This window comes from Polyodon spathula, chromosome 10, assembly GCF_017654505.1.
Source record: "Polyodon spathula isolate WHYD16114869_AA chromosome 10, ASM1765450v1, whole genome shotgun sequence".
NCBI classification, from domain to species: Eukaryota; Metazoa; Chordata; class Actinopteri; order Acipenseriformes; family Polyodontidae; genus Polyodon; species Polyodon spathula.
Genome location: NC_054543.1, coordinates 30754455 through 30771844, shown reverse-complemented (window position 1 = coordinate 30771844; position 17390 = coordinate 30754455). Strand labels below are relative to the sequence as shown.

General features: G+C 37.5%; 1 protein-coding gene across 8 annotated transcripts in view; it reads left to right on the top strand.

Moving 5' to 3' along the window:
• Positions 1-17390, top strand: part of LOC121322083 (insulin-like growth factor 2 mRNA-binding protein 2) — a 73329-nt gene that overhangs the window by 47510 nt on the left and 8429 nt on the right. For all 8 annotated transcript variants that reach the window (XM_041261592.1, XM_041261591.1, XM_041261588.1 and 5 more), the window contains exons 3-7: positions 7106-7154; positions 10001-10052; positions 13573-13636; positions 15874-16164; positions 16733-16867. In XM_041261592.1, the coding sequence (XP_041117526.1) occupies positions 7106-7154; positions 10001-10052; positions 13573-13636; positions 15874-16164; positions 16733-16867 (591 nt within the window). The remainder of the gene's footprint in view (positions 1-7105; positions 7155-10000; positions 10053-13572; positions 13637-15873; positions 16165-16732; positions 16868-17390) is intronic.

Here is a 17390-nt window from a genome sequence, read left to right as displayed (position 1 = left end):
TTTGTGTCCGTGCTGTCAGGGGGGTGTGAGTGTCAGTGTTGTCAGGGGTGTGTGTGTGTCAGTGCTGTCGGGGGTGTGTGCGTCTGTGCTATCAGGGGCGTGTGTGCGTCTGTGCTGTCAGAGGGGTGTGTGCGTCTGTGCTGTCATGAATGAATGTGAAATGCCCTGAAATCTGCATTTAGTTTAAAAGTTGAGTGGTTGTTTAATACACGCTTGATTAGCAGATGCTAATTGAGGAAAAAGCATTTATCCTTCCAGATCAATTTGACTATTGACAATCTATTTGTATTTTACAGTAATGTAATATTCAAAATATTACATTAATTAATTTCCACATTCAAGGTGTGTAGGTTAGAGCAGGGGTTCCCAACTGTGGGCCGCGGGAGCAACGACATTCTATCTATTTTGTATATAATAACGAAAAGCAGCAATAAAATACTAAGGAAGAAAACAATAAGATTCAAATAAAACAATTTAGATTAAGTTTATTAACTCTATAGGGCATGTTTTATAAAATAGCATTTGAAGCTATCACCTTAAATTGATGTTTGTATTCTGCAGTTAAATCTTGATATAGCAAATAAAAAATAATAAAAAGAAAACAGCACCAAATTGAGCTCTGTGGTTATTGCAGTAAGTAGTTGCCTTGGTTACCAATGACCACTGTGGAAATGCTACCATGGCCTAACCAACTCTGTTATGTTGCTGGAGGAGTTTTTTGAGTTTGAATCCGTAATCAATAAGTTCAGCAAATTTCTGGTAATGACTTTTTACAACTGACAGATGCAGTCCTTAAGATACATACAGTACAAGACTAGAAAACAGCCCTCCAGAAAAAAAAAAAAAAAAAAAAAAAAAAACATTTTCTGGTGGGGTTTTGCTGTAGCCAACTGGCAGCTGTTTTCTCTTCTCTGTTATGTAACAACTGATTTTTTTTTTAATGGGAGTGACTTACTTGTTCCAGCTTTTTCTAATTTTAGAAAAGGACAAATAAGAGAAGCGTATAAACATGTCAAATATTTAAGAGAGGATTTCTGATGAGAATGCTTTTCAATCAGCAGTGTTTTCTATTGGAGAGATGCAATTTTTGTTTCTATATTGTACAAAAAGTTTCTTTAGTAAAGGCTATACTATCTTTCTAATATAGTTTAGGACTGGTTATAGTTTTAGTATTTTTTTCCTGTACTCTTCCTATGGTAATCACATGGTATGGGTATGCAAAATGTATTAGAGTAAGGTTTTTAAATTGGCAGTCAGTGCAATCGTGATGTTAAAAGATTTACAATGTTTCATCATGTGATGGAAGACATTTTTTTGTGTTTGCAATCATCATGAGTGCTTCTGTTTGTACAATATCCTAAGAGAGGTTTTGATTTTAACCAAGGCTTTATTCTGGATTTTTCAAATGTACCCCTGGGTTGAAATTAACCTACAGCTTTGATAAAAGTAATTAAATTCAATAACCTGCGTATCTCAAATGAAATGGTAAAAAAACAAGCTTAGAACCGTCAGAGCTCCAACAGTCGTCTTGTGGCCTTTTGAAAAAAGTTAAATATATATATATATATATATATCTATAATATATATCTAATATATATATATATATATATATTATATTATATATAATATATATATAGTATATATATATATATATATATATAGCGGATCCTGGGTATATAATATATGATCGGATCTCGGGGGGGGGGGGGGTGGGGGGGGGGGGGTTCTGGGGTCCGGACCTCCCCCCCCCTCGTAAAAAATGTCAAAATATTGTTTACTTTAGTGGTATGTTTAATATCAAGTATCCTACCTTCATGACAGTCTTGACCCTCCGCCTTCATTAAAGTCTGGATCTACCACTATTAAATCCTCTCCTGATCACTCGTTTTATCACCAAACTCCTCAATAATGCAGTCCAAGTCATTATCTCTGCAAATGTCAGTGATATCACCGTGTAACAAATTTTTTTGTTGCTGGGTAGTAAGTGTTATTTCCTAATTGCTTATGCCTCAAAAGTATAGAAAATGGCTATTATTCCCCACAAACTTTGCTTTTGTGACCAGGACAGTGATATTTCAAAATATCACTATTTCCAATGGGAAAACGGGCAAATGTGTGTCTTTTCGTTCACATAAAGTCAGAAAAAAACAATATAAGAATCCAAATTAACATGTATTTATACTAAAGTAATACAAAAATGACTAAAAAAGATTTAGAAGTGAGTAGTTTTTTGAGATTTATGATTATACTGTATTTACAGTATAATCGTAAATCTCGAAAAACTACTCACTTCTAAATCTTTTGTAGTGTACGTAGTGTATTCTTTGAGCGTTGGATGTGGAAGCAGCTGTCCTGTTTTTTTTATGTCCGTGTTAGGTCTGTGGTGCAGGGCCTCTGTGTATTGCTCAGATTCACCCCTTTTTTCGGCTTCTCTTGGCTCCTCTTGGTCTCACTTGGGCATTGAAAGGTTTTCTCTGCTTTTTCCAGAGAAAAAACGACTAGAGACCTGTGCTTGATGTCTTTTTGATGATGTCAGACAGGGTCTGTAGGCTAGATTCAGCCAAAGTGAATTGTATACAGTAGCATCATCAAGTGCACAGCCTAGTGTTACCAGATCCAAAGTAAATGTTCATTCATTCTAGGTTAGGCAACTATAGAACTCAAGAACAGCTCCTGAACACAGACTGAAGAGGAGCGTCTGTCACAGTTGCTGAACACAGACTGAAGAGGAGCGCCGTGTCAGCTGCTGAACATAGACTGATAAGGAGTGCCGTGTCAGCTGCTGAATACAAACTGAAGAGGAGCACCGTGTCAGCTGCTGAACAGACTGAAGAGGAGCGTCTGGCACAGCTGCTGAACACAGACTGAAGAGGAGCACCGTGTCAGCTGCTGAACACAGACTGAAGAGGAGCATCTGTCAGAGCTGCTGAACAGACTGAAGAGGAGCGGCTGTGCCAGCTGCTGAACACAGAATGAAGAGGAGAGCCGTGTCAGCTCCCAAACGCAGACTGTAGAGGAGCGTCCGTCACAGCTGCTGAACACAGACCGAAGAGGAGCATCCATCACAGCTGCTGAACACAGACTGAAGAGGAGCACCGTGTCAGCTGCTGAACACAGACTGAAGAGGAGCGCCGTGTCAGCTGCTGAACACAGACTGAAGAGGAGCGGCCATGTCAGCTGCTGAACCAGTTGCCTGGCAGTGTTTATGGTGTGTTCCCTGCAGGGATAACAGACATGACTCAAATATGCTGGCTATTTACTTGGCAAATTCATTTCTCAAAAAAAAAATATAATAATAAACATGTTCTAACCTTTCAACTTATTCCAGCAGCCCCAAAACTAATCATAATAAAATAAAGGGAAACATAAGTTTTTAACGTCTCAGTAATATCCGTTTGGGAGCAGTATTGAAGCCTTTATAATACATTTCTGTTTGTGGTGTTCCAGTACTGGATCACGTTGGGTGGGAATGTACAGGAATGCAAAGGGTCTGACTTTGATTAGGTCTTGACGCAGAAGCAGTTTATCGCTAGGTTTAGAGCAAAGCTTTTAAACTGAGGACCCTCCTTTTCTGAAAAAGTTTTAAATCATGGATAACCCCAGATTTGTAATTGGGGATTGTACAGTAATTTTGCAGTTTAACATATGACTGATTATGTTATGCAGGTTGCCATGGATAATCCTATTCTTGTGCTTGCTTGTGCTTGCATACTGTATGCTTAACCACACTTTTCTCAGATTTGTACCACCTGGGTAACCCTTTAAAAGGTTTTACTTTTTAAAAACAAGCACTCCTCAATAAACATGTATGAATAAGGAGTGTAGTCTCTCTGATCATTTAAGTGAACATTTATTCTGCTTCTCACACAGTTTCAGATTTTTCTCTTGGGCAATTGCATGTTTTGTTTTTTTAAGATATGGTAAAACATGAATCACACCCTAAACTGCTTTGCATGCTGTAAAATTCTATCCTTCAGAAAAAAAAATTGGCCACCCTGAGATTTTGAAAGGCAGAAATAGTTTGCGTCTGGCAGCGTTTCACAAACCAGCAGCAGACTGTTTGGTTACACTCAAGAATCATTAGCTAACTTTTAATTCACCCATGATATTAAAATAGCTTTATTTCTTAATATTTTTACTTTAACTGTTGGATATTAATTGTGTTTTAACAGAAAATAAGAAAGGAATCCCCTCTAAAATCCTATAAATAATAAAAGGAAAAAAAACAACAAAGTGCTGTTATTGCTTTGAGGATCAAACGGGTAAATCACAAATAATGCAGCAGTCACTTTGGCACACTGTCAATCCCAGGAAGTGGGCCAGTGACAGGCAATCCAAGCAGTCACCACAATCACAAAGAAAATGAGAACGAAGTGGAATGGAGCATTCGGCACAGTTACATTTTCCGAGTGCTTGTGTTGTTGCTAGAACGTGGAGCGATAGTAACTGGATGGGAGGGGCTCCACTTGTTATAAATTGGGCAGACTCAATCTGCCTCTGGCCCGAGACACTTTATTATATTTTTACATTTCTTATTATAATTTCATAACACAGTTTGGGAATGCTAACCTTTTGGATTTCATAAAATAACACCACATTACCTGAAAATTCACAATCCCTGGTAAAAACTTTTACTGTCTCCTCCTCCTCTTACTGCTACCATGTGACACAGTTTCTAGCTTTGATTGGATTACTGTTACTATTATACTAAAACATTATTTTTAGGAATGCGCTGTTTGTGTCTGTCCATTGTCTGTCTGTTTGTCATGCTACTGCTTTAATTTTTCCTTCACCAAACTTGTCATACACCTATAGATGTTTCAGATTGCATTTGGCTAAAATCCAATAAACTACATTTTCTACAAATATTTGTAACCATTGTGCAATTATTACGTGATTATGAGAACCCTTTGTATGTGTGTGCACTGGTGGTAATTTTCTTACCCTCGCCATTTATTTACACCTTGAAGGATGTGGCCTGGCACTGTAGACAGGTGAAATTCACATCTGTAGTTTTATGGATTTACCACCAAATACTCTGTCTAATGTGAAAAAACTCCTCACATTACCATTAAACACTGTACTCTGATAAAGGGGATGAAATGTTTCTTGATAGTTTTACCTTTATGATTCTGTCTTTCTGGATGGAAGCCTTACTTATTTTGCTTAGTTTCAGAATTCTCCTCAAAATGTGCCTATCATCTGCCACAAGATAGTGTTTTTATCTGAAATCAATTAAGGGACAGTAGGTAGCTAGGGGGGTTTCCGGATGTCAAAAGGAATACCTCACTGCAGATTTCTAAAGAGCTTGAGTGGCCAGTTGCAAAAGCACCCTTAAGTTAAGGATCCACCTAGCGTGTTTAAGTAAACACCTTAGGGAGATAAGGGAGAATACATCTTTAATTGTTGTGCTTGAACTTATTATTTCAGGTGTTTTCTGCTACTGTCCCGTGGTCAGTATGAGCCTATGCATGTAAATGGGTGCAGCCAAGAGGCGGTTAAAAACAGTGAAATAAGAAGAGAAATGCTAGTAGGCTTTTTAATTCCTCACGAGGCAGCAATTCACCAGAGAATGGGTGGAATGTAACAATCCAAGTTCTGTGTGACTACGCCTTCTCAACAGTGCTTTTTACAATTAGAAAGGCTCATTCACATTCTGCTGCCATTCAGCATTTCACAGGAAATTCCGATTTGCAGTCTTCTACACCCCAGTTACATTCATAATAAAGAAAAACACACACACACACACACCCCAGCACATAACGGAGTGAGGAAGTAAAGTTCATTGAGAGTCGCAGGGAGAGAAGTCTCTGTGCTCGGGACAAGTCTTGTAGAACTGATTCTTTATTCCCAGCTCCATTCACTTCCTGTTTAACTCCTGTTACATATCTGTTGCACAACTTGAAATGGAAATATAACCCAAAAAACAAACATAGCAGCGGCAAAACAAAAACAAAAAGTGAATCACCCTATAGAGTTAACTGATTCATAAAGTCAAATGAAACCTGCTGAATAATGTTACATTAACATATTGAATTACATACTGCTTTCTAGTTTTCCATATACTTAACGAAAAACTGACAACTCTGAAAAATGTGACATTTCAAAATCTAACATTAAATATTGTAATGCTATTGTGGCTTGCGGTAGGCTTTTGCGGTATCATTTTGTAGTTTCTTTGATTACATGATGTTAAATAAAATATCTAAATTATGTTCTTATAGTTTTTTTAAAATGATGTCTCAATCTTAAAACTCTAGGTGATGCAAAACCCATACAATTACAGTTTAAGTTTTCTGTTTGCAATCTTGCCTCAGCTCTTGAATACAAAACTTGTATAAACCACCAGCAACCCCTGCCTTTAGGAATAAAAGGTACTGAAGTTTGAGTGTCATTTTGGAGCCCCTACTGTTCAACACAACTGAAAACTTGAAGAGACAATCCCCAATACTGGCAAAGCACGTCGCGTTTCAGGCAGTTAATCTCGGCTGCAATCCCTCTGATAGAATGATTGTCCTCCGCACTCTATTTCGATCGGTTCCATCACATCCATCTAGTGGTTCTATCTGTGTATTGACAGAGATGGCAAACTGTCGCACAGAATGCAGAACGCAGTTACAGTCGTTCTAGAAGTGCTTTTTTTAAACCTATGATAAAAAATTTTTTTTTTAAAAATCTCCGCATTTGGTTACATTTCAGATATAGTTAGAATGTATTTTTTGGCACCTGTATATAAGATACATTCACCAAATGGCCATATTATATTTAGAAAAAGACATCAGCCATCCAAAAAAAAAAAAAAAATCTAATTTAATTCAAAGATCTATATATTTAATATAACTGTAATATTTTTCATATGGGTCAAAATATTCTGGATATTTAATGCCCATGGCATGTATTTTGAAATTTGAATGTGAAAATAATTATTTTGGCATCCATTTTGAATCCTGTTGAACAAAAAATGCATCTTGAATCTTAAAAATGTTGATTTGAAACGGTATGGAATATCACAGAATTCACAAGTGTTATACCAAGTGGTTTTTCACCATTGCAAGTTGTTGATACTGTTTTGTAGCTTTCTTGACCGTCATATTTCTTTTCACAGGAGTCGAAAGATCCAGATCCGGAACATTCCCCCTGACCTGCAGTGGGAGGTAAGCACACTTTCACGCAGTGTTTAGCCCTGGCTGCTCTCTGGTCAATGTACATGCAGAGGTGTAGAGTATAGTGTTAAGACGTATTTCCAGTTAGCATGCACTCCACCACGGGTTTGCTCTACGCTAGTGGTTCCTAAATTAGATGTCTTGATAAGCACAAGTAGGAATTCCCTACAGTACCATGACACAGGCATTATCTTGTGGACGTATTATTTTGTTGAGTCAGGGAGTTGTTTTCAACAGCTGATTTGTAATGAAAACGGAAAACAGATTTAAGGGTGTGTGGCTTAAATATTGTGAAAGTTTTGAACTACAGAATCCAACCTGTACTGAACTTTTAACATTATTGCAGGCAAAAAGTAGAAAATACAAACCTAATATTAAAAAAAAAAAAAATAATAATTTACTGGGAATTATCAGTGTTTATTACTAACAAGTGATTACAAATTATTATGAGGAATATATTGGGGGTCTAATTGTTGGTCGAATGAAAACCTGCTGAATAATATAATGTTAACATATTGAATTACATACCGCTTTGTAGTTTTCCATATACTTAATGAAAAATATATATATATATATATATATATATATATATATATATATATATATATATATATATATATATATATATATATATATATATTATTATATATATATTATGTCCGGTCCTATCCAAAACTCTAAAACTAAAAACATGCAAGGCCATAGCTGTACAGTTAAAGAATACTGCAGGTTGTACTTGGTCTAATCTGTGCAGATTGGATCAGCTGGCACCTTGACTCTCATGAAGGGGGAATATTATCTCTACATGGAACAGGGTATTACATTTAATACCTTTTAGGAATTCTTAAAGAGAGACAGCCAGCAAGCTCTGGAAATAAAGTCGAACATTCTCAGGTGGTATTTGCAGAAAACTCTAACCTAGTTTTTATGTTCTCATCCTTTTCCATTTGGTAGAACAAGTCACAGCATTTCAGGCTGTGTGTGGAATGCTGTGGGTTTATTGAATGTAATGGAAGTCATGCATAAAAACAGACCAGAAAACACTGAGGCTGACAGCTTTTTAGTGTGATTCATAAACCCACTGTCAGTATTAATAGGGGGATGGTATCATATTATTACTTGATTTGTGGAGATGTTAGTTTTTGATAAACTTCATAATAAAACTATTTGAAGTAAGATATAATAAATAATAATAATAATAATAATAATAATAATATAAATAATAATAATAATCTTTATTTTTATATAGCGCCTTTCGTAGTGGACCACCATCACAAAGCTCTTTACAAGATACGAGACTAGAGTGTGTGAATTATGCATCAGCTGCAGAGTCACTTACAACAACGTCTCATCCGAAAGACGGCGCACAAGGAGGTTAAGTGACTTGCTCAGGGTCACACAGGGAGTCAGTGGCTGAAGACAATGTACGAAGTAGAGGAAGCCATTCCTAGTAGCTGATTGATCTGACTTGACTCTTATTATATCAGCAGAGATGACAATAGAGATAATCCAGTCCCAGAATGGACTACAGATATCAATCCCCTTCATAGATTCATGTTCATGTAACAGATAGTGTGGATAATGCCAATGTTCCCATTTGAAGAAATACTATAGTTTGGCCAACATCCTGCAATGCTTTATATTGCCTTACTAAAATATTTTTGTAAACTGGATATTTTCTATAGTTTGGAAATGTCATCCACAGATTATAGAGACTATGGAATATTTTTTTGTTTGAAAATAACTGGAAACTGTTACATCCAGAATGGTATGTGTTACATATCCAAAGCCAAATGGTTTGTGGAGGACAACAAAATGGCTACAGAGCGGGGGAGTATTATTGTTTCCTGATCCTAGTGAGTTATCAAAGACCTGCAAGGATTTCAGCAAAAATATCGTCTGTCGTCTTTAATCACTGAATACTTTTTCTGTTTGTATAATAACTTAGATCACTATTCTCATGCACGTTATTTGCTGTAAGTTTCCTAACATGATGGATTTCTGCCCAGGAAGTCATGCAGCAAAAGAAATAAGAAAATAGCTTCAGTGCTGAACCATGATTGTGCAAGAAAAGGACTCAAACTAAAAAGTAATAAGCGCTACCCATATTAGAGCTCACACAAATCCAACAAAACTAACAGAGTCACTTGAAAAGATCCTATCTGGATCCGGTGTACCATTGGCACAGCAGCTCACTGCCAGCTCAGAGGACCATGTTATTTTAACGCTGATAAAAACCATTTACTATCATCACATTATATTAAGAATCTGTTGACGTGCATGCAAATGAGCGATGGGATTTTGTCACTGTACTGCCGTCGTCACGGTGCTGAAACCGAAATGCATTTCGGATTCACCATCGTTTTTATATGTTATGTAGCAATATGGTCCAGTATTTATGGGGAAAAAAATCCACTTCTTTTTTAAACAGGTAAACATTTTTTTTTTCTATTAGTTAAAACTGTTCTGATCTGTTCAACCTATTATTATTATTATTATTATATTATTATTATTTATTATTATTTATTATTATTATTATTATTATTATTTAGGGTTGAAAGAATCCACAATGTCAGATATCAAAATCATTTTAAAGACTTGGTAATCAGGAGTATAACATTTGGCATTTGATGTGTTTGGTGAGGCTATGGGGATGGGTTTAAAATAGCAGGAGTGGATTTTCAGTAAACTAATCAGAAATTGTAAACTTTTCTAAAATGAAAGAAAAAACTATAATCATAGCTGAAATAATAATAATAAAAAAAATTAAACTACGCCTTTAAGTAAAATGCAAAGAAAGCGTTTGCTAACTGGTTGTGTTTTCTCTGTTGTTGTAGGTTTTGGATGGCCTTTTAGCTGAGTATGGCACAGTGGAAAATGTGGAACAAGGTAAAGAGCTGAACCTTTCAGCAAAATCTCACTGATTCCATATAGTCAGACCTTTTTCACTTCTTATAAACACTGTCAAAAAGGGTATTGCTTTTTCAAAATGTTAGGTTCTCCAGATGTATATAGTGTTCATAAAACTACATAATAGGTGTGGCCTAAATAGAATAAATTGCTTTTTTTTTTCAGTTACTCTAAACACTTGAGCACTAACATAATAAAAACGTTGCTTTCTAAATGTGGCATTACAGCTGGAATCCAATGAAATGAAGAAAAGAAAGTGGTTTATTTCTTTCTTTCTTAGCAGACGCCCTTATCCAGGGCAACTTAGTTGTTACAAAGTATCACATTACAAAATATCACATTACAGATAAGAGCAGTTATAAAATACAATAAAATCAGTAGTAAGAGCAAATTCAAATGAGAGAAAAAAAAAAAAATACAGTAAATAATTACGTTTGAGAGCGATTACGATAACACTATGTAACACAATTTTTGTTCCTGGGTTCCTGTATTTACAGTATAATCGTAATTCTCGAAAAACTACTCACTTCTAAATCTTTTGTAGTCATTTTTCTATTACTTTAGTATAAATACATGTTAATTTGGATTCATATGTTGTTTTTTTCTGACTTTATGTGAACGAAAAGACACACATTTGCCCGTTTTCCCATCGGAAATAGTGATATTTTGAAATATCACTGTCCTGGTCACAAAAGCAAAGTTTGTGGGGACTAATAGCCATTTTCTATACTTTTGAGGCATAAGCAATTAGAAAATAACACTTACTACCCAGGAACAAAAATTGTGTTACATAGTGTAATCAAGGCTTTTTTGCGGGTCCTTTATCAATTGAAGACCAGTGTATGAAAAAGTAATGATGTTTTGTTTAGGGCATGATAAAACAGAACTTGATTGAACCTCATTATGTGTTCATTTCAGCTGCCCTATCTTACTGGTACACTTCGTACATGTTCATCACACAACGCAGAGGCAGAGGGAATTTCCAAGCACATTAGTCAGATTAAATGCTCAACTCACAGCAGATTAGTTTCTTTATGCTGTCTGCTCTTGTTAGAGATAAACAGATGTGCCATTATCTTATTTCATTTCCCCTCCTCGTTCTCAGAGCACACCGTTGCCAAATAATGCTGTTCTGTTTAGGGAAAGGATTCTTATTTTTGTTTTTCCTATAAGAACAAATAAGAATAATTTCCTCAAATCATATTCAAACTAAAACAAAAACAAAATAATTCATTTCTTACCTGGCTCCAAAGCCTAGGAAATTCTTTATTTTTTCATTTTTGTATTAGAAAATTATTCATAGATTTTTATAATTATTGGAAAAACCTTCAAGACAAATACATGTGACCTGGGGGCTGAATTGGGATTGTGTTTAAAAACAACACAAGCTAATTTCACACATGATCAGATTTGAATTCAGGTGAATGGCACAGAATCTAGACACTGATCCACTCAGACCTCTAGCAATAATTCTTTTGAAAAACATCATTTTTTTGTATAACAGATATGGTAAAACCCCTCTACATACCAGCATTCTGTATAATTTGGCCCCAACCAAATCCCTATTGACATGAATGGTGCGATCCCCTCTACAATCCGGAATTTGTAAGTCTTGTTTGTCTAAAACCAGTCTGACTGTGCACTCCAGCACCAGCTCCTGTAATTTGTCTAAGTTCAAAACTAGTATACAACACCATTTTACAGCTGTTGAATAGCAAATAAAATGTCTAAACTTCCACACAATGAGTTATCTCTTGTTAGAAAATTGTGCTTATCAAAAAAGCTGAAAGTTTACTGCTGGTACGAACAAGTGAGTCTTTGTATGGTAAATGGTTTAAACAGGCTTGTGCCAATAAGGGGTAAAGACTGTGTTGAGACATTGTTGTGTTTAACGTTTTCTGATGCATTGTTATGTTTATTATAGTGTATGTACAGTAATATTATTATTATTTATTTTTATTTTTTAGTGTTCAAATAGATTTGTCATGTAACCTTTTTTATGTACAGTGGTACAGTATTAGATTTTTTACAGTAACTCTGTAATCTTTCATTTTTCCAGTCCCAAACTACACTGGATTGGGCAGGTTTAACTGTAAATACAAAAGAGAAACACCAACAAAAACCAATTAAACTGTAATACTGGAAACCTAGCTGCTTTATATAGCTGTAGTGTAATGTTGTTTTCACACACCTGTTGGCAAGTTTCAGCTTTGTGTTTTCTGTGAAGTGTTGTAAGGTACATTTTATGGTTTACTTATTGAGCTATTACAAAACCTAAAGGTGTATTTTAAACCAGCAGCAAAAAGGGGCAGGAGTGTGTCTATTTATATATGGAAACCATATCTCAAGGGGAGCAGAAGCTGGTATTCTTACAAACTACCTTAGGGAAACAAAGAGGGACACTTTTGATAAAGTAGCATACAGAAGGCTGAACTATGGGAGAATGTAGTAAATAGACTCCTACGGTTACAGCATTCAAGTAGGATACTGCAGCTTTAAGTTAAGTGCAGTTGTTTTATAGTGAAACAGTGGAAATGTGTTTTTTCAAGGAATTTGTTGTCTGTAGCAAGCCGGAAAACCCCCAGCCTTCCCGAGTGATTCAATCCCTAATTACTCATTGCATGGTGATAGTTTCAAGCATGTTTACACACATTGTGCTTCACAAGCTAAAATATGTTCAGTTTTATAATGAGATTAAGAAACGGTGCACTTTATAAACATACTAAATTAGACAGCAAAAGGAAGCTATTTAATATACCCTTTTCCAACCCATACACCCAGTCCTGGTTGCCTACTAAACACACTGTTCATCATTATAAACTGAACTGCAACAGGAAAATATCTGTCTGTCCTATAAAGCAGGTCTAGGTACTGTGGCAATCTGGGAATATCTAGACCTGGCAGTTTGTATAGTACAGCACAGTAGGTGATGAATACACTTAATGTAAATTGAAGAGGCTCTTAAAAGGCTATGAGTGGGCCTTTCTGCTTGGTAACAAAGCTAGACTCTTCATCACAACTTTGAAATGGTAATAGTTCTGTAGGTTACACACAAGTGCTATCGCACTAGGGTTCGTAGTCTGATTGGCAGAATATCTGGGCAGAGCAAATGCTTTCATTAACATAATGGTGATGTCACACTCTGCAGCAGGAGAGCATTATGGGATTTTAAGTTGCAGTTCACCAGTGTGCTCCACAACATTATCATGAATATAAACCCAATGCTCATACGTGCTAAAAAGCATGTTTTTTTTACAAGATTTGTTTGTTCTTGTTTTGGTTCACATGTAAGGGCATGCTCTTATATTTGTGCATAGGCGCATGGTAAAAATGATTCTGATTGGAAGTTAGGGTTACAGTATAAAGACAAAGGGTTTTAATTAAATAAATTACTATGTTTTTTATATGTTCCACTGACCCCAAATAATCGGTAGTAAGTTAGCAATGATATTAATGTTATTAATTGTACCTGGGTACTTGTCTTTTTGTTTTCTTACAGTAAACACAGACATTGAAACAGCGGTAGTGAATGTCACATATGCAACCAAGGAGCAAGCAAAAATGTAAGTGTGTTAGAAGAGTGTTCCTCATTTTATTTTAAACTCAAAATCTATTGCAGTCAGATATTAAAATGCAAATCGAGTACATGCTTGATACAACTTTGCCAGGCTTTGTATAAATATACCGGGTGAATAAAAAGTCAATTGTCCACTGGCTTCAGCACCCAAACACAAGGCAAAGCAATCCTAATTTAAAAATATTTTCAAACGTGTTGTGTTGAGAAGCATCATGAAACCTGCTAATTGTCCAACAAGTTTAAAGTCCACTTACTGTTACAGCTTTTAATTTAGTATTGGTGGCTGATCAACTGCATAAAAGGGGGCCGGATGCTGAGAGCACATACATTTCATGATAATCATATACACTAAACAAAAATATAAACGCAACATGTATTGTGTTGGTCCCATGTTTCATGAGCTGAAATAAAAGATCCCAGAAATTTTCCATATGCACAAAAAGCTTATTTCTCTCAAATTTTGTGCACAAATTTGTTTGCATCCCTGTTAGTGAGCATTTCTCCTTTACCAAGATAATCCATCCACCTGACAGGTGTGGCATATCAAGAAGCTGATTAAACAGCATGATCATTACACAGGTGCACCTTATTTGCTGGGGACAATAAAAGGCCACTCTAAAATGTGCAGTTTTATCACACAACACAATGCCACAGATGTCTCAAGTTTTGAGGAAGCGTGCAATTGGCATGCTGACTGCAGGAATGTCCACCAGAACTGTTGAGAGAAAATTAAATGTTAATTTCTCTACCATAAGCCGCCTCCAACGTTGTTTTAGAGAATTTGGCAGTACGTCCAACCGGCCTCACAACCACAGACCACGTGTAACCACGCCAGCCCAGGACCTCCAGATCCGGCTTCTTCACCTGCGAGATTGTCTGAGACCAGCCACTCGGACAGCTGATAAAACTGTGGGTTTGCACAACTGAATAATTTCTGCACAAACTGTCAGAAACCATCTCAGGGAAGCTCATCTGCATGCTTGTCGTCCTCACCAGGGTCTTGACCTGACTGCAGTTTGGCGTCGTAACCTACTTTAGTGGGCAAATGCTCACCTTCGATGGCCACTGGCACGCTGGAGAAGTGTGCTCTTCACGGATGAATCCCAGTTTTAACTGTACTGGGCAGATGGCAGACAGCGTGTATGGCGTTGTGTGGGCGAGCGGTTTGCTGATGTCAACATTGTGAACAGAGTGCCCCATGGTGGCGGTGGGGTTATTGTATGGGCATGCATAAGCTACGGACAACGAACACAATTGCATTTTATCGATGGCAATTTGAATGCACAGAGATACTGTGACGAGATCCTGAGGCCCATTGTCGTGCCATTCATCTGCCACCATCACCTCATGTTTCAGCATGATAATGCATGGCCCCATGTTGCAAGGATCTGTACATAATTCCTGGAAGCTGAAAATGTCCCAGTTCTTCCATGGCCTGCATACTCACCAGACTTGTCACCCATTAAGCATGTTTGGGATGCTCTAGATTGACGTGTACGACAGCGTGTTCCAGTTCCCGCTAATATCTAGCAACACAGCCATTGAAGAAGAGTGGGACAACATTCCACAGGCCACAATCAACAGCTTGATCAACTCTATGTGAAGGAGATGTTTCGCGCTGCATGAGGCAAATGGTGGTCACACCAGATACTGACTGGTTTTCTGATCCACGCCCCTACCTTTTTTTTAAGGTATCTGTATCCAACAGATGCATATCTGTATTTCCAGTCATGAGAAATCCATAGATTAGGGCCTAATGAATTTATTTCAATTGACTGATTTCCTTATATGAACTGTAACTCAGTAAAATCTTTGAAATTGTTGCATGTTGCGTTTGTATTTTTGTTCAGTGTATATCGGCACAATTCTCCAATAAGGATCTTATGGGCTTCTGTTTAATAGCAAATCAGAAAAATAAGATAAAATGAGACAGTTATACATGAGCCTTCCACTGTAGGTCCTTATTGGAGAACTGTGCTGGTAAGACTGGAAACATGATGGTAACAGCATTGTTCACCTCTGCCTAGTGCAGCTGAACAAACAGTACATTCAAGGTTATCCTATTCATTGGAAAAGCCTAAAACTTATTTCACAGTTAACAGGTTTCATGACATTTTGTTGATGAACCATCAATATATTATGAAAAAAAAAAAATTCCTCTAAAAGGCTTGCGTGCCCACGGTGGGATGAAACTTTGTCTCTAACCTGCTTTCCTGTCTGCAGGGCGATCGAAAAGCTGACGGGGCATCAGTTTGAAGAGTACTCCTTCCGAGTGTCCTACATCCTGGATGTAGATGCTGTGCCACCGTTCCCGGCCCCGCGCTCTCGCCGAGGTGGACGGCAGTCACGTGACCAGGGCGCCCCCCAGCCGAGCTTCTCCAGGAGCCCCGCCTCCTCACGGTACAAGCAGCACGACTTCCCGCTGCGCATGCTCGTCCCCACACAGTTCGTGGGAGCCATCATTGGCAAAGAGGGACTTACCATCAAGAATGTCACCAAGCAGACCCAGTCCAAGTAAGTGAAAGAGGCCCAGCAGACCTCTTAGAAAGTTTTACCACAGTAAATTTGCACTATAATTTAGAAGCTTTCCTGTGCCTTTCCTTGGGCTATAATATGCATGCAGTAGATTACCATGGTTTTCCATTTGTTGTAATAATCTGTGCTTTACATTGCTAACCTGTGCTTTATTACAGTTTGCTGTGCTTTTAACTATGGTTAACGTTTAAATAATGGTCTAACTGGGAGACCGAATGGTAAGGAAGGGCAGAAACCTCAGGGTAAAAGGACTGGGACACGTTGGGTGAGCCACAGATGGATTTTATTGGATTATTTTACAGCGCTAGAAAATCAAAGTTTGTGCTGTTGACCAAGAAGTGGTCAATACTAGTGCTTTGTGACTCTGCCCTTCAATAAACAAAATGGCAGGCCAGCCACATCTATCTCTGGAAGAATCATTTTAAATAAAACAGATCTTGACTTCAGTTGTTATCTCTTAGTAGAAAACCAGGGATGGCTTTAGGGCTTGCTGTTCTAGTTCTCCCAGCGTTGTTAGTTTGACTGCTGTGCTTGGTCTGTGCTCCAGGGTGGATATCCATCGGAAGGAGAACGCAGGAGCGGCAGAGAAACCCATCTCCATCCACTCCAGTGCTGAGGGCTGCTCCTCTGCCTGCTGCATGATACTAGAGATCATGCAGAAGGAGGCCGACGAGACGAAGGCGTGAGTATCTCACAGGGACTGAAGCAACAGGATGTGCTTCATTCATCAGTTTTAAATACAGCACCACAAAAAACTCCTTTCCAAGAGCATGCAATTCACATCTAACAGGCTGATTTCAAACGTACAGTGATTAAAGTAGCTTCAGATTGCATTTTCAGTGTCATTTTCTGCCCCCTTACCTTTTTAAGATATTTGCAGTCATTCTAAGTGGTTGGATTAAAACTGCTTTATTCCTGTTAGCAGAAAATGTGCCTTTGACTATAATAATTGCTTTAAAACCAGGCACAGTCACAGCACTTGACAAGCCTCGCGATGTGTTTTGCACATTGTATGTTTGTATATTTGCATCAGGTTGACAGTACATTTAGTTCATTGTAGTTTCTGTGGTGTGTTGATTCTTTATTAAACAAATAATTCTTCGGGGAAGTAGACAGTTAGACAGCAAAGCACAATACAGGGCTTTGACGGTGGGTATCTCCCTGGCATGGGATCGCAACAGAAACCTTGCATCCCTCGCCCTTCC